The 19135-nt window shown below is 40.9% G+C and overlaps 1 protein-coding gene across 1 annotated transcript in view; it reads right to left on the bottom strand.

Moving 5' to 3' along the window:
* Nucleotides 1-10660: 10660 nt before the first annotated feature.
* The window catches only part of LOC103177501 (CTP synthase 2), a 215197-nt gene continuing 206722 nt past the window's right edge, over nt 10661-19135 (bottom strand). The window contains exons 19-20 of the mRNA XM_042334322.1: nt 15170-15278; nt 10661-10824 (exon numbers count right to left, since the gene is read on the bottom strand). Coding sequence (XP_042190256.1) covers nt 15212-15278 — 67 coding nt within the window. The 3' untranslated portion in view covers nt 10661-10824; nt 15170-15211. The remainder of the gene's footprint in view (nt 10825-15169; nt 15279-19135) is intronic.

Genomic DNA, 19135 nt, shown 5'->3' with positions numbered 1-19135 from the left:
AAAACCTTGGGCAAATTTCCTTACTCCACACGACTCTGTTTACCTAGCAGGAAGTAGGAAGCTGAGTGTTAGTCAATTGGCGGATCGCTTTTCCGGGGGTAATAATTCCTTCAAAAAAATAATAATAAATTGGTCAATTCAATCCACGACTGTTTGTGGGACACTGCTGTGGGCAACTGGCTGCTGCATTTTGCCCACAAAATATACATTCAATTAACTTTACAGTATATTCTGTGACACGCTTTGAGATGGCTCAAAGACGTGATAAGGCGCTATATCAAATGCAACAATTATTATTATTATATCCAGATCATCCAGATAAACAGTAGTGTTATTTTGTTCAGGGATGAGGAAGAGGAGAATGGAGGTCTGAGTAATAGTAATCAACAGCTGGGTTGCCAGGGAGGGAGGTTGAGGACAGGATATGGACTCATTTAAGGAACAGACTGAACATTGTAATAGGTAGACAGTGGGCTAGTTAGTATGATAAGATGCAGTTAAATAGTTCCAAGAGCCTTCTTCAGCTCTACCTTTCCTCTGATCTTTTGTGAAAAGGATGATTATCAAACTTTTGCATAGGGAGGAAGGACAGGCAGGAGACTCTTGTTCATATTACTGGCAATTCAAAATAATATCTCCAGCAGATGGGCAGAGCAAATTGATCATTTGACGAGGAATTCATCCTCAATAAGACAACTTTCAATTCAAATTAATACTTTTCATAATTTGTTTACTTGGAATATTTTAATATTGGCATGAGGCCATCACAACCAAGGTATATATAGGTCATGTGATGTGATAATATTAATCCTTGCATTTGATATAATGCCTTACCATATTACCGAGATACCTCAAAGTGCTTCACAGGATATACTGTAAAGTGATTTGACTGTGTACTGAGTTGGCACAAACTTAGCAGGCAGGTACGCGCAGCAATGTTCCACAAACAGCCATGGAGTGAGTGATCAATTCTGTCAGGGGGATTTTGGGCCAGGGCAACAAAAAAACTCCCTTCTCTTTTCGAACACCGCCATGGGATCCTGGATAGGTGAACGGAACCTCGGTTTAGCGTCTCAGGTGAAGGACGGCATCTCCAACCAATGCAGGAACCCCCAGCACCATTTGGAGTTTCAGCTTAGACTATGTGATTCCAAGTCCCGACATGGGGCTTGAACCCATAACCTTCTGACTCAGAGGCAAGAGCGCTACCACGGAGCCAAACTGACACTGATGTGTTAATCATTAGCATATCCCATGCAATACTTTGCACCCAATCCAATTTTGAAATCATCGAGGTCTACATTGCTCTCCAGCAACCTTATGTACTATCAATATAAAGTGAGATGGTACCACTTTTACTGTAACTGTGTGGCTACTGAGCCTGAATGTATTGACTACCCTCAGTGCATGTGTGGCTATTGAGTCTATATGTATTGAAGGGTGGGGGAAGGGGGTGGGTGGTAGGAGGGAAGAGGGGGAGGAGGTGGGTGAAGGTTAGAATTACTATTTCAATGTTATTTTTATGGTTGAGATCCTCTGATAGTAATAAAGAGGTTAAATGGTAATTACTTTGTTCATTTCCATGATTAAACACTGAAACATATTTCATAACAATAAGTGCAGGCTGCACAGAGCTGAGCGATCAGTATTCCTTGCAGGTGGCTTCTCCTTGAAGCTGTGGGTTTATTTGAACAACTGCTCAAGGAAAACATGTGAGTGTTTTAGTTTCTGTGAATGCTAACAGGTGTGGTGCCGGCCTGTAATTACTCATCAAGTTCTGAATTTTCAAATTTAAATTTGTGTCAGAAAGATTTTATAGCATAATTGTTGCCAAGCTACATTGTTTGAAAATAAATATATACCGTATAATGGACAGTCTGAAACACTTGAGAGTTCTGTTTAAATAACAAATCTCCCATTGAAAGCTTTATTTTCTGCCACTTCTGCCACTCTTGTCCCACCATCTGGAACTCCATCCTGCAGTCCCTCTGTCTTGCCCCCTCCCTTGCCTCCTTCAAGATCCGCTTCAAGACCATCCTCTTTGACCGTGCCTTCAGTCACCTTCTGTCCCCCTCTGCCCTCCACCCTCCCTGATCCCAACCCCCAGCTTGGGTCCAAAACACTGACTGTCCAGCACCTTGGGATGTCCACCTGATGTGAAAGGCGCTATACAAATATAATTTTGTTGTTGGACTTCCTCGAATCCAAAGTTCAGGGGATCTGCTCAGCTGCCTCTGTCATTCCATCTGCTACACTCTCCCCATCTCCTCCTCCCACCATGGCCTCTACCCATCCTTCCCTCCACACCTTCAAACCTGTTTCCCACTCCTCCACCTCCTTGCTCCTCTACTCACAGACATCATAAACCTCTTCCTGTTCTCTGGTACTGTTCCCGCCCCATTAAAAACCGCCATCATCACTCCTACCCTTAAAAAACCCTCCCTGGACCCATCTCTACTCCCAATTTACTGCCCCATCTCCAACCTCCCTTTCCTCTCCAAGGTCCTGGAATGAGTTGTTGCTTACAAGCTTCGCTCCTGCCTCTCCCTTTACGAACCCCTCCAATCGGGTTTCCGTGCCGCCCACAACACAGAAACAGCCCTAGTCAAAGTGACAAATGACATTCTGTCCATCTGCGACCAGGGCTCCCTCTGCCACCTCGTCCTCCTTGATCTCTCTACTGCCTTCGACACAGTCGACCACTCTATCCTCATCCACTGCCTCTCATCTCACCTCAACCTTCGAGTCTCTGTCTTTGACTGGTTCAGATCGTACCTCTTACACCGCCTCCACTACATCTCCACAAACGGTTTCTCCTTCAGCCCCCGTACCATCTCGTGCGACATTCCTCGGGGCTCTGCCCTTGGTCCCCTCCTCTTCAGTATCTATATGCTCCCTCTTGGTGATATCATCTGCAAACATAGGTTCTACTTCCACATGTATGCGGATGTACCTTTCTGCCTCCACCCTTGACTCCAGGACTACAGCTGTCCTGACAGAATGTCTGTCGGACATCAAGTCCTGGATGAGAGCTAATTTTCTTCAGTTGAACCTCAACAAGACCGAGGCCCTTCTGATTGGCTTCTGTCAGCGCCTCCTCACCTCAGGCGCTGACAGCATCACCATCCACACTCCACCTCACTGAGCCAGTCCGGAACCTTGGCATCTTGTTTGACCATTAACTATCCTTTCTACCCCACACCTGCGCCATGACCCGCTCTGCCTTCCCCCACCTCCGCAACATTGCCCAGCTCCATCACTGTCTCACACCGCAGATCAACCAGAACTCTGCAGCCCATATCCTCTCCCGCACTAGGCTTGTGACCTATCACCCCCATCCTCGCCCAATTCCACTGGCTTCCCATCACACAGAGGATACAGTTCAAGATCCTGGTCCTCACCTTCAAAGCCATCCATGATCTTGCTCTCCCCACCTCTGCGACCTCCTAACTCGCTACCATCCTGCTTGCTCCCTCCGCTCAGTGCACTCCGGCCTGCTTCACGCCCCCTGTCTCACTCTCCCTACCATTGGCGGGTGGGCCTTCTGCACTCTGCCCCCCATCCTCTGGAACTCCATCCTGTAGTCCCTGTGGCTCGCCCCTTCCCTTGTCTCCTTCAACAACAACAACAACAAAATTACATTTATAGAGCGCCTTTCACGTTGGGAGGACATTTCAAAGCGCTGAACAGTCAGGTGTCGGGGCCCGAGCATGGGGGAGGGATGGTGTAGGGGTGAGGGAAGGCAGAGAGGTGGGACGGAGACCAAAGGCACGGTCGAAAAGAAGGGTCTTGAGACTGGACTTGAAGGAGGCAAGGGAGGCAGCGAGGCGAAGGGACCGTGGGATGGAGTTCCAGAGTGTGGGGACAGAGAGGCTGAAAGCCCGGCCACCGATGGTAGGGCGGGTCGGGCAGGAGCCTGATGAACAGAGGGAGCGGGCAGGTTGGTAGGGAAGTCAGCAGGTCAAAGAGGTAGGAGGGGGCAAGGCCAAGATCCACCTCAAGACCCTCCTCTTCGACCATGCTTTCGACTTCTCTGCTTCCCCCTCCATACTCCCCCACCCCGACCCCCAGCTCAGGTCCAAAACTCTGTCCTCTCGATGTGAAAGGGGCGATACAAATGTAATTTTGTTGTTGTTGTTCACTAACGGTAGCAAACATTTTGTTCTTCACTGGTACTGCAGAACTAAAAGTTCACTAACATCTGTAAATAGCAACTTATAGACCATGAGTGTCTGACAAAGATCTTGAATTAATGCCTTTGTGTCAAAACAAAATGTCACAAAGTTGAAGATAACTAACTTCCAAATTAATGAACTGCAAAGGAGCACAGTAAGGAATCTCTTCTTAATTTGCAACTCAACACGGGAAAGGTGGCTAGTGTGCATAATATTATAAACTAATTGACTGTTAGAAATGGGTTTTAGTCATTTTTGATATGCAGATTTAGCAAGTCAGGGTCTGCAATCATGTTATTTCATGTAGTGGATGCTAATGGTGCATGTTAATTGAACATTGCTTACAAGAACTTCTTCCATTAAGCTATTATTTTGGCTTCTCTGCCAAGGCAACTCATCTGACAAGCTTTGCTTGTTAGGCTGGATCGCAACCAGTCCGTGTGCAAAGACCGCTGGGTTGATTTGACGAGAATAATTCAGTATCACATGCTTATGCTGCAGACATTGCATAGATTGATGATTCTTCACCAAGTTGCTGGATCACATTGTGACAGAGAAATGTCCTCAGCAACGTTACTGATACAATTACGTCAGGCTATCAACATTTATTGCATTTATTTGGGGTGAAGGAAAAAACTATGCATCAGGTAGGCAATGGAGCGTCTAAAAAAAACTGGTCACTCAATCTGCGACTGTTTGTGGGACACTGTTGTGCGCAATTGGCTGCTGAGTTCACCGAAAAAATAGACAATCAATTCACTTTACAGTAAATTCGCCAGATAACTCACAACCTGGAACCTGAATCATGCTACATAAAAGTAAAACGTGTTATGATAAATAAATGTCAGTCTTGCTCAATTGATTGCTCACCCTCACCTCTACCTCCGTTTAGGCATTCAAGCCTCACATTGGGACTTGGGCTTATAGTGTTGGTCATTGGTAGCCACCCTTTCTACATTTTCTTGATTGAATATTTATTGATTTAAGTCATAAATCAAGAAAAACTGAAAACACATTAACGATCAAATACCGACTAGACTCGTATGAATGCTTGTGGGGGTCTGCTTCTTGACCATGGGTTGGCCACCGCAGATGTAAATGAACTCCAGTGCAATGCCAGAGAGCCTTTCTTTGGATGAGATGTTAAAGCTGGGTGCTGTGCTGTCCACCCTTTTAAGTGGACATGAAAATTCGGGGACACTATTCAAAAAGAGAAGGATCCTCAAACCAAATTCAAAATGGTGTTTAACTAAATGCTGTAACTTTAAATTTGATCACTTTGAATATCTCCCAAAGAAGGATGCCATTATGAAAAGACAACTGTGATTGATTTGTGTCCTACTCATGACAGAACAGTGTGTGTGTGTGTGTTTGAGAATGAGAGAGAAACAGACTGAATGTGTAATTGTGTTGGGTGTATGTGTGTATATGTATGTGAGTATGTGTGGGTGGAAGTGAATGAGAGATGGCTTCATTTCAAGACACGTGTTAATCTGCTAGCTAAAAAAGTTGCATTTTTTTATACTAACATTTACCAAGTAATAGTCTAAATACTGGCAGTTTGATGTGTCCACTATTGTTGACAGAAACATGGTTTACTGATGTGCTAAAATGGTCTATCACAGATTCAAATAAGCTTACCAGAATATCTGCAACTGAGATGACAATTTTTTGTTTAGGATTCGCTACCTACCAAATTTTACAGCCACCTTTTACAGCACCCCAAGGCGTTGTCTTATGTGAATACCTTCATGCTTTGGCATCTCACTATCTCTCCGACCTTCTTACACCCCAAACCACAAACTGCTGCGTCTGATCAACTGGCTTAGGCCTTCTGCATGCCCCTCATGTTCTCCATTCCACCATTGGCGGCCGTGCTTTCAGCCACTATGCCCCAAAACTCTGAAACACTCTTCCTCTATCTCTCTGCCTTGCCTCTTCATTCCCCATTTTCAGGTCTCGCTTGAAGACCTTTCTCTTCGACCGTGGCTACGGTCACCTCCCCTTCCCCCCGGCTCGGTGTCGTGCTCCACCACTGTTAAGCGCTCTGGGACGCTATCCTGCATGAGGGGAGTTAGATAACTGCAAGCTGTTGTTGTTGTTGAAGGATGCAAGTTGTTGTTATGATTTCAGCCAAGTATAGTCCAGCTGTGATTTGTGAAGTCCATGACCTGAAGATTTGAGTGGTCTTGGTTACCTGACAAGGTAGAGGTAAATGGGCCACAATAATGTAGGTCCTTCTCAAGACATTTATTGGTCTTTTCAGTCCCGAAGATAAACGGCATTTTGTTTGCCCACTGCCCGACTCTGTCTGTATCAGCCTCCAGTAATTCAGCTGCTGTTTGTTGTTGAGATAAAAAGTTAATCAATCTGCAGAGGAAGATGTCATCAGTAGAGTACACAATTGCTCCTGATAACATCCACCAGATGACAAAGTCTGGTAGCAAACAAGCTTCCCTGGGGACACTGTAAGCAACGTGATAAGAAGACAAATATTAATTTACAGTATACTTACAAAGAATATTCTGTAATTTATACTCACTAAGAATATCCTGCACATTCATCTGCAACGTATTTTGTCCAGAGCCATTTGCTGTGCTTGAAGGAATAAATTACTGTTTTTCTATTTTCTGGTGAAAACTTTATTAAAAGTATCTTCAGCTCATGACAGTCTGAAGTCGATTAAAATAAGTAATTATTCGTATCTCTACAGATGATTCTCTTCCACTCCACTGTTTCAGCGCCAATCCATACTCGTAGCACAATCTACTAGCGTGGCAGAAAAGATAGCACACATCATGATCTAAAGAGGGGAGCACAGCACATCCCCAGAGGTATATCAATACATCATATCTGTGGCATAATCTTCCACAAGGTCACATTGACTGGCAATTCAAGTACCACAGCTACAGCAATGCATCAGCTACAGGCAGAGCTGCTGCTCCTTCAGACCCGTAGCACATGCAATAGGAAGATTAATAAAGGTTAATCAAGCATCTGGGATACACTGCGATGAACATTAGTATCATTAGTATTATTTAATTTCTTTACAAAGATACTGCAATTGCGATTTCCTTCTAAATGTCCCATTGGAATGGTGCATCAGTAATAATAATAATAATCTTTGCATTTGATATAGCACTTTTCACGCCTTCAAGATGTCTCAAAGAGCTTCACAGAATATGCTGTAAAGTGAATTGACCGTATATTTGTGGGCAAAACGCAGCAGCCAATTGCACACAGCAGTGTCCCAGAAACAATTGTGGATTGAGTGACCACATTATTATTGTTTTTTTTTGAAGGATTATTATTCCTGAATGAATAAATGTTAGTGGAAAAAATATTCATATTGCTTCACAATATATCACAACAAATATCCTGGCCAATATTCCTCCCTCATCCAAAATAAACAGATGAATTGGCTATTCATCTCATTTCTATATGTGGGACATAGCTGCTGCACATCAGCTGCCTTGTTTGCTTCCATGAACAAATCACTAACTTTCAACAGAAGTTACTGGGGCAACTTGAGTCATCTTAACCTGATGAGGTGCTGTATCTTGCTGTTTTCCAACAGATGGATTTCAAGGTACGCATCCTCATGTATAAGTCCCTTCATGCCCAATCACCTGCCTATCTCTGTGATCTTCTGCGCACTCTTTCTGCTTGGCAAACTTGTGCCTGCTGTATGTCCCCTGCCCTCCCCACTATTGGTGGCTGAGATTTCATCCACAACAACCCCACCCTTTGGAATTCCCTCCCTCATTCTTGCCCCTCACTATATGTCTTTAAATCCCATCTAAAAACCTACCTCTTTGACTTCGCTTGTGGTCAACTCCTCCTCCTCCTCCCCCACTCAGCGTCCAACACCATCCTTGCGCAGCTTCAAGCTATTATCTTACGTGACGGATGCTGTATAAATCCAAATTAGTCTACATCAAATGTTATTAACTTTAACAGTTCAGCACTAAAGATAAAACATTTGTTTTATACTGTAAAATGGTGTATATTCAAAAACACATACATATTAATCATAATAATCCTTACATTTGATATAGCAGCTTTCACATTGGGAGGATGTCTCAAAGCGTTTCACGGGGTATACTGTAAAGTGTAGCGATTGTGTGTTTTTTGTGGGCTTGTTTAAAATCTGTCGATGATGATAACCTCTAGTGCGAATGGGACAAGGGTTCAGAACACCTGAAAATAGCAGATTAACATTAATTTCTTTGATTAATTCGAAACTTTACACCCTTTTCCAAACAAGTCATTAAATTGGTGCATTTAGTTCAGTGGAATTATTCATCAGACTATCTTCAGTGAAAACCTCGCAATTGATACAATCCCAAGAGCGGAAACAATCCAAAATAATTGCACACTAGGGATATAATTGCTGAGTTTATGGTTGAAAAGAAATTCCAGTTTAACTTTTACACAGATTTTAAGAAAAACAGTAGACTTAAAAATAATATTATAATAATCCTTGGATTTGATATAACGCCTTTCAAGAGGATGTCTCAGAATACTTAGCAGGATTTACTGTAAGGTAGAGGGCTGTGTATTTTTAGGCAAAAGTAAATTAAATGGTAAAGCCAAAATTATCTTTTAACCAGAAGTATCGAAACGTTATCTCAGTCCCAGTTTATTTGTTTATTGAGGAGCTCCGTAGGCTATTGCAAAAGCGGCAGCCAACTGCGCACATCAGTGTCCCACATACACTGTCTTATAGAAGAGAGCTCATTAAAATAATGATAGATACAAACAATGGGAGACAAGAAAAAAGGGGAATAATGGAAAACAAGTTTTAACAGTTTTAATCATTCAATTAACACAAAAGGTGCATACCAGAAAATCAGAAAAATCACTGCAGAAAATGGGGAAAATTAAAAGAGATAATTAAAGTACAGAATAAAACAGTTTGTGTTATAAATTTATAAGAGGCTATGGGAGGGAATTAAAGTAGAGTTTAATAGAAACATTCAAACAACATTTCCATGTTCAAACTCTAAGAAGTTCTAGCCTTCAGTACTGATACAGATTGTATAGTTTAAATTTGATTATGACTGAAAACAAAACACCAAGCAAATTAAATACACAGACAATGTGGGCAATGGTAGTAGTGACAATTCTGTTTGCTTTAGATTTCTAATATCACTTTAGGAACTAAAGCATTCTTATTGAATTATACCCAGTGCAAATAACTTTCAGTTTAAAGTAAGACAGCTCAAATTAGAATTGTCTCTATCTGTGCATAATTACTAATTTAGCACGAGAGAACGTTGCGCGCTATTCATGAAATTGCCTTTGTGATTCCTAGAAATGCAGTAATGAAGAATAAACAGTACATGGGGAAATGTTTCAGTGATATAATTGGTTTTCAAACCACCTTTCAATATAATCCCAATTTAAATTAATATTTGCACCTAATTTTCTTTGGAGGTACATACCACAATGATCTTCAGTCAATTGGATTTAATGGATGCCAGTTTCTAATGGAATTCTGTAATAAAGAAAACAAGTGGTACCTGGATATACCTCACACAATGCAGCACATATCCCATGGGTTGGCATGAGATATTTCCTGTTTCTTTTATTAAGGAAATCAATTAGATATCACATTGGATCACAATGTTTTGTTTTAAATATAAAAATTCACAACTCATTAGGTCGAATTTACTCTGAATTATCATTATATAGATACCATATAATATAATGAAAAGATCATTATATATAGCGATCAGCATAAATTTACCCCACTGTACTAAATCCAGTAGGCTTGTGTTCAGAATTATGATATTTGAATTCAAAATGCAAATCCATATCGAATGGTTTATAACAAAAGTCTGTCTAATCTAGAATTTAATACAGTTTATTTAGTCCATGTTTATCCATCTACAAACATCAAATCTATCCACATTGTGTAGTTTCAGTTATAGTAACGTACACAGTCTGCTGAATTGCATACAACAATTTTACAAATGATCTATAACTATCAATAACAAACTATTCTATGTTGGGAAGATGCTTTGAGGCTCAAATAGTCCACCTCTTCCCTTACACATATCTATTGTCTGGAACATAGAATGAGACCACTATAGTATTTCATCCACTAGTATAGTTGAATTTAGCTGGTTTTAGGAGTGAATGTGAAATGCTAAACTGCAATATATTACAGATGTTAATTTGAGGCTATGTATTCTGCTTCTGTGGTATGGATATATCAGCCCTGGATACATGAGAGGAAATGCACCAATCAGATTACTACACTGGTGTGTTATACAAATGGCACTGTCAAGAAGCTGCACTCTGACACGGATAAGGCAACACAGAGGTAACAGGTAAATGAGAACATATAGATGAGAGCAAGATAAGAGTCATACAAGGGAAGAAGATTCAAGCTATTTTACTTACAAAAGTTTCAGATACATCGAGATACCAAAGAGTGCAATCAAATGTCAATAATAAAACTCTTAGAGTAACAGCAATAAAATAACTTCAGAACAATATGCAATGAATAAAACTGAGAATATTATCTCAAGACACACATCCTGGTCAGCAAAAAATGATACTCTAAGGCAGAAGCCATAGCTATATAGTCATTGTTTCAATCCATCTTCAAAGCACACACATGGCTTGGCATGATTATGTTCTAAAACATAAGAGGAAAGAGAAGATGTATCAGGAAAGCAAGATCTACCACAGAGACAGCTATAACCAGTTAAGAGATAATGAAAGGAGGAGGAGCTGTAGGAATAGACAAATCATGGGGGTTGAGATTTTCCAATGTTTTAGTAAAAAAAACTTTACTCATTCATACCTTACCAGTAAACTCAATTGCTCTTTTTTTTTGGTCTGACACATGTGAAAACCCATCACCGTGCTTAAGTGGGACATCAGCGCCTTGGGACGTCCTCCCGACGTGAAAGGCGCTCTATAAATAGAATCTTGTTGTTGTTGTTGTTAAGTATCCAAACCAAGCTGAGATTTCCATGCATCCCACCTACATATGGAAATTCCAGAGATAGATTGTTGGAATGGAATGCGCACTCTCACCCTGGAGGGACACATCTTGCTTACCTAATTCCGGTAGTACAGGTTGGCAAGAGCCAAGGTTTGGGGACCCCAGAGTGTGCATTGGATACTGCTGGAGTCTAACCAGCTAAAACCTCAGAGCTTGCCATTGATATTGCATTCTGCCAAGTTTTCCCATTGCTTGTCCAGCTAGAACCACCCTACCCATTAGGGCTTTGGCTTGCACGGTTAACAGGAGCTGAGTAGTATGACACTCTGCTCCAACAAAGGTGGCTTTGCTGGTATTTGACATTACCACCATGCCTCAGTCCGGGATGGGAGAGGGGATGAAAAAGGAGGTATTCATACCTGAAACTAGTTGAGAATTACCTATTGATATTTCTTGTTGCTGCCAATTTGGAACATATGACTCTACAATTCTGCCCTTCCAGAGTAAGCACCCAAAATGTTAGTGAAGCTGTTTTTCTGTGCGTACTTGGAAGAATTACAGAAAAATAGCTAAAATTCAAGATTTAAAAACTTGTTACACTTTACACTTTCTAAAATGCTAAGAAACTATTATAAACTTAGACTCAGAGGGAATTTCTTTCCCACCCACCAAAATGTAATGTTAGACACTTGTGGGGATAAATTCCACCTGGGTCTAGATTTACTCTATTTATATAGCATTTTAAAGTATCCAGAATTTGGCAAATTGTTGAATTCAGTCTTAACTTTGAAGTCAATTTTCTGTAGTTCATAAAAGATGCTAAGGGACTGAAAGAGTTACACAGCAGCTGGACACTTGTCTAACCAACTGGAGAATCAGAGACTTGCAAAGCAAAATTGATACATTGCCCTTCATTAAACTGGAAAATAAATCCATTATTTAAATGCCTTTATTCATGCATACTCAGCATTTTCCAAAGTCTCCATGATACGTTCCAAAGGCTTACAAGTACTTTACATCATCTTAGAGCCAAGTGGCATGACTGAAGGTGGATTACATTGAGAGAGAAACCTGCAAGAGAATCCAGAAAACTGGGATATTCCTGCTTCAAGGTTTCGGAATTACTTAGGTCTAAAGCTATATCAGCAAACCAAAGGTATAAGATGCAACACCAAAGTTTATTAAACCAGGTTTAGCTGTGGAGTCAACTATCGCAAGTCACTATAATTGGAAAATCAAGGCCTGAAATGGATAGCCATTGTATTTATGCCTGTGGAGATCGTGTCAATGGGAAAACGAATGCCTCAGAGGCTCTTCCGACTGAGATTTTTGAAGGGTGGGCGATGTGTTATCAGAAGCCAGGTAGGAACTAATGTGCAAACTGGCTAATGAATTTGGGAGGAACGCTCCTCCTCCCAATGGCTATTGGTTTTCTCCCCATTGGGAGGATTGATAAGTGGAACAGCCTGGGGAATTCAAAGACACATAGTGAGGAAACTCCCTTGTATCACTGGGACTCGAGAAGGAGGGGACAGGGTAGAAGGGATAGCTGATGCCTAAGCTGCATGGCTGTGTCACAGCTCTGTGCAGAGAAAGCTGTTGAGTATGATGGCTTTGGAGATTTGTAAAGGCATGAGTATTGGGTAGCGGAGTAGGCTGGAGAAATTGTGAGTGAGAGAGTTTGTAAGAGAGGATACAGATACTGACCATGAACACTGACCTCCAGGACTGCTTCAGATACACACAGGCAGATGAGCAAAAGGACACATGTTTAGAGTTGCAAAGGGCATTTTCAGGACAGACACCAGGAAGTATTTTTTACCCAGAGGGTAATCAATGCTACCAGGAAGGATAGATGAGCCAGTATGCTGGCTTCATTCAAGAAATAGCCTGATGTTGTTGGGGTAGGATGACAGGTTGAGATTTCTGAAAGGATGAGATCAAATAGACGGAAGAGCTGCTTTGACCCGAATATCTTGTGGTCTTATCCTGCACAGAAATTGACTGGGAGAAAAAAACCCCAAAATATACTTTTCTCAGCATTATTACAAACACTGCACCATGACACAAGAAAATCATTTTAGGGTGACCAGCTATTAGGGACAGGAAGCATAGAAAACAAATTATTTCACCATTTTGAAGTCTTGAACAAAGTAATTCTTTGATAAGAATGGTAATGCACTTCAAAGGTTCTGCAGTACATTTTGTACATAAAGTAATTTTCAGCAATTATTTTGCCTATGCTCAATCTTGCAAAATTTCATGGCAAAACAGGAGATGTTCAAAACAGTATGGTTAAAGTTGTAAGATGGACTTTTTTTCAAAAAAAGTTTTTGTGTAATTCTGTGCTCATCAAGGTGAGGAATATCAGTGTCCTTTGAAACTCTCAGAGTCACTACTAAGTACGTCCAAATAATGGTCAACATGTGTAAATGCAGAGTAAAGCTCATGCTTCTGTTCCCTGACAAGACATTTTGTGATTTGAATGACTTGCTAAGTCCTCAGCTCTCTGTGTTGTCTGGTGTTGCTGAGCAACTTCAGACTATTGGCCAGTTGTCTTCTGTCAAGACAACATTTAATGTCTTGGGCAAGGTACTGATCCTGTGGGGGAAAGAGTGACTGAGAGGTCACAGCGGCTGATGTCCTTTGCACTATCACTGACTGTGCTGAACTACTCTGCCATGTAAAGGATAAAGGATGAGCCTGGTTTATGTAACAACTGACAGCGTGGACTCGATGACTCACCCTCTTGAAAAGTGGGTAAGTCGAGGTTGTGTACTGTCACCCACCAGATTCGATGTCTTTAATCACAAATGATTTATTGGATGGCATCAAGAGGAATGGATGGTTTACCTGTTCCAGACATTTCTGTTAGAATTGTGGTGGCTCTGTTTGCCGATCATGTTATGCTGTTGCTGGACTCACCTGGGAATCTCATGCACTGACCTCACTCACCATCTTGAATGCTGGGATACTCAGTGGGGCATAACAGTGAGTCCTTTGGGACTGCACCTAAGATGGGGTGAGGGGTACTCTTGTCATTCTTGTCTCAAAATGACAAAACAGATTAACGTTTAGGGCATATAAGATGTGTCTCCAAACAGTTTTCCTTAATGGTTCTGAGCTCCTGAAGGTTTCACAAAATCTAGGAGTGAGATCGATTTGTTGGGGAAAAAGGGAAAGTGGCTTCACGAGAGAATGCTCTAACCTTCACTAACCTGACCCTCAGCACTGTGGACAAGCAACGGAAAGCTTGCCAGACAGCTCTCAATGACTGGTTAAACTCCAGCAGCACCCCAATGCACACCCTGGGCCCTCAAAGCTTGATTCTTGCTAACCTGTGCCTAATACTTTCCAGAATTAGGTTCATCCCTTCAGGGAGAAGGCTCGTTTCATTACAGATAAAGCGACATTTCCATGCTTAGGTGGCATGCCTATGCAGACCTCGGTCTCGTCTGAATACTGAATAAGCACATGGATGAGTTCTGTGTGTCAGACACCTGACTGACCAAAGAAAATGCACCACAGCCTTAACCTCAGAGGAATATCTGTACTGTAGCAGCATAATAGTTGTGACTTCAATTAGAATAAAGTAGGGCACTATTGGGAAGGTTAATCGCAAGAAAGCCAACTTTTATACCCCTAGCTATTAAATCTAGACCACAGGAAAGTCTTTAGCCTTCATTGTAAGGACTTTACTCTCGAAGAAGTGTTCAGGTGCTGTATCAAATGTAAGCATTAATATATTATATATATAATATATAACCAGACACTTAGCAGTAACACAAAGGGTTCCCAATTGTTTTCAGATCAAAGGAACTGACTTTCCGCTTAGTATGATCAGCCATGACACAACAATTTACATCACCACTGTGTGAAACACTGCAGCAGAAAATATCCCAAGGACTTGAAGGAAACTGCAAGGTGTCAAAACAATCTGTTTTAACATTCGTAAGAAGATCAATATTTTCTTAATATTTAAATTCACATTTACTTTTTATTCTCTCGAGAGTAAGAAAGCACAAATGATTACCCTTTTTATGAGACTTCAGAAGAAGACGCCTCAACTACTGAATCACCAGCAATGTGCAGGTTGTGGTGAAAGGGTTTCAGTTTCCTCCAGCAAATGAAATTTGGTCCGCCTGCAATAACAGCAAAATAAAGAGATGCTCATGAGGTAGAATGTTTGAAAATCACATTGTGAGAATGAGGATCAACTTTAATTTTTGACCCACTTTCCATGCACAGATGATGGCATCCTATATTCCAATTCAGGCCTTGACTCCTTTGCCCATGAATCTCACTTTTCTCTTTAAATATATTTTCCAAACAGGGTTTTTCAGTTTGCATGCTACAATCAGTAAGTTAAAGCTGTAGCTTAAAGCTCCACTGGCTCCCTTGTGGATAAACTTTTAGATCCCCTTTACACCCTCACATCTGTTCTTTTCCAGCCTCACTCTTCTTCTTGCCCCTTTTGCCGGGCAAACATTCAACTGCATGTCCCCCCACCCCTTCCACCCACCATTGGTGGCCGAGCCTTCAGCCACTGTACCTTCACCCTTCTGCCCACCATTAACAGCACAGGTGGCGCTGTACCTCCCCACTGTCAACAACAACAAATTACATTTGTATAGTGTCTTTCACATCAGGAGGATAATAATAATAATAATAATCCTTGCATTTGATATAGCGCTTTTCACGTCGGGAGGACGTCCCAAAGCGCTTCACAGAACACACTGTAAAGTGAATTGACTGTATATTTGTGGGCGAACGCGGCAGCCAATTGCGCACAGCAATGTCTCACAAACAGTCGTAGATTGAAAATGACCAATTTATTATTGTTTTTGGTTTTGGAGGGATTATTATTAGGCGTGTGGAGTAAGGAAACTTGCCCAAGGTTTCGCCCTGCCTGGAATTGCCTTGGGATGTCCCAAGACAATGGATAGTCAGGGATTTGGATCTGAGCAGGGGAGCTGGGTACAGGTGGGGTGGAGGGCAGGGAGGGTAGGTATACGAAGGTGACCGAAGGCGAGGTCGAAAAGGAGTGAAGAGCACTGTCTTTGCACTTCATGAAACTGTGCTCAAATCTAAGGCCATGAAATCCCAAACTTTCAACTATGTATATTGTTCCCACATGAAATGAACTTAAGTTATGTTAATCCAGGCTATACAGGGTGACCAAAAAGTTTTAATTTTCAGCTATCCTATTATCCAAAAAAAATCATTTCTTTAAGACTTATTAGACATTGTAATCACAACTTTTTGGTCACCCTGTAGATTCTTATTTATCTTGAAGCCAGCAGACTAAGTCAGATACAAGGATGGCTCACAAAGGGAAAAATACGCACTGAGCTATTCTTCTAAGGTTAAAGCAACAGCATATTAGTGAATTATAATCAAAGTTTCTTAACTGCACCTAATTTAGTGAATGGTAAATCCTGAAACCGAGCTAGCATTCTACTCAGTGGCACTGATCTCTCTTATGTGATAACCATAACTTTCAATAAAATGTATGCTTAAAAGAAACACATTGCACAAGACATAATGAAACAGAAGAGGCTGTTCCAAACTATAAATGTGACACAACTTGAAATTAAAGAAGATAAAAAGCTAAGATGTTTCAAGATTCAACAAGTCATGTTGTCTGTCAAAGAAATGATTCGGCCAGAAGGCAAGTATTATCCCCTTTGGGCTTATGTCAGAGAAAGAAAATTGAATTAGAAGGCAAAACATATGTGACACAATTGGCCAATGATTCATTCCATGGTAAATGTGGCATGCTTCTTTATAATTACTGTGGGACTGTTAATTTTCTTTTGGTCAGCCAGGTGTCTGACACATGCAGAAATTCATCACCATCCTTAAGTGTATGGCGATGGGTATCTGCATATGTCAGACACACACCTGACCAAAAATAAATCTTGTGGAACACTTTGCGATGTTCTCCTGACGTAAATGGCACTGTATCAAATGCAAGGATTATTAAAGACTCATTAGATAAATAATAATCCTTCATAATCCTTGCATTTGATACAGTGCTTTTCACGTCGGGAGGAGGTCTCAAAGCGCTTCACAGGATTTTACTATAAAGTGTAGTGACTATATTTTTTAGGCAAAGCAAAGGAGTGCATTATTGCAGAATAATGCATAAGACTTTCAAAAAGCCTTAATCTTTTAGCCATATTTAAATTACCAAGCTCTGAATATTTCTTTTTAGCTAACTTTAACTCGTGTACAAGTAAGTGATAGTTTTGAAAGAAAGAAGAAAATTAGATTTTTATAAAGCTTGATTACATCAAAACAACTCAAGAGGCTTGACGGGTTAATGAATTGACTGTTTTTGTAGCAAACGCAGAAGTCAATGGTGTAAAATATACTATAGGATAATTAACATTAATCTGAAGAGGAAGATGGGACCATAGTTTAACATCTCATTGAAAAAAAATAGCACTTTCTGACAATGCATGCTATACAAATGCAATTTTGTTGTTGTTTTTGTTGTTGTTCTTGTTGCAATGAAACATCACCCTCAAGTTCCAATTTGAGGCTTGAACCGACACTCAAGAGTCCTGTCGATTGAGTGAACCTTAAGCCCTTGTATGTAAAACGGTTTTTCATGAAGTGTACAAAAAAGTGACCTCAGCGATGCCTCCTGCGAATAGTACACATGTGTGCAACATGCAGGCAATGCTGGCCACGGCAACTGTATAAGATTGTTCCACAGGCGATCTGAACAATATGTGAACCTGCACCAAATCGGGTATTATTCTAAATGGGCCACCCTGTATTTAATGGGAGTCTTCAGATCTTTGATGTTTTAGGAAGTTAGTAATACTAAGAACATTTTACATAGGAGATCAATAAAGCTGGATTGTCAAAATTACAGTCTGACCTTTACAGGACATCTGCATGTAATTCAATTCCCTAAGCATCATTGCATATTGGGAGGCATTTATCAATGATCATGCAGTTCAATTGTACTAATTATAAGCAAGGTTATGGATCACTGAACAAACTGAATCATTCGGCTATTAACTTGGTCTTTTAATCAACTCCTGATTTCCTCTTCCATCCACAACTGCATCAAACAGGCCCATGATTCTACATCTGTAAATAATCAGTTAATCCAAAATCCAAAGTCAGTTCATGAGTGTAACAATATACTATATTACAATGACCAGTGACATAAGATGAGATCTCTTGGTCTGAAATTGGGATTGAAAAAGTAAGTATTACTGGGAAAATGACAGCATAAGGGATGCCTCAATGCTAAAAAAAAGTGCATTGGGATGGATAATAATAATAATAACAACAATAACAATAATAATAATAATCCTTGCATTTGATATAGCGCCTTATCATGTCTTCGAGATGCCCCAAACTTTAATATACTGTAAAGTGAATTGACTGTATATTTTGTGGGCGAAACACGGCAGCCAATTGCGCACAGCAGAGTGTCTCACAAACAGTCGTGGATCGAGTAACCAAATTATTTAATTTTTTATTTTGAAGGAATTATTACCTCTGAAAAAGTGATCCTCCAATCGACTAACAACCAGCTTCCTACTTATGACTAGGTAAACTGAGATTGTGGAGTAAGGAAACTTACCCAACGTTTTGTCTTGCTGGGAATTCTCTCACTTGCTAGGCGAGTCCTCTAACCACAAAGCTACAGGACTCCACAAGGCAGAGAGCCCTGAGCACATCATGCCGATCTGTGAGTTCAAGGCCATTTGGGGTCAGAGTCGAGTTGTTGTGGATTGGAATAACACACTATGGAGTTCTTCCTGGAGAACATATACTTTAAACTCTCAAGGGGCTTTTACTGGTGTCGAAGTAGCAACGAGAATGATGGTAATCAGAGGGGTCAGTCTAAATTATTCTGTCAAAGTCAATGGAGGAATGGGCAACAGTGACCATCAATGATTATCGCCTTGTTTAAAACACAATTTTTGGTGATGTAATATTTCCGGTGATAATTATCAGTCAAAATTTTAAC

Source organism: Callorhinchus milii, unplaced genomic scaffold (assembly GCF_018977255.1).
Source record: "Callorhinchus milii isolate IMCB2004 unplaced genomic scaffold, IMCB_Cmil_1.0 Scaffold4, whole genome shotgun sequence".
Taxonomy (NCBI): Eukaryota; Metazoa; Chordata; class Chondrichthyes; order Chimaeriformes; family Callorhinchidae; genus Callorhinchus; species Callorhinchus milii.
Note: the sequence above shows the minus strand (reverse complement) of the source record. Positions and strands in the feature narration are given on the sequence as shown.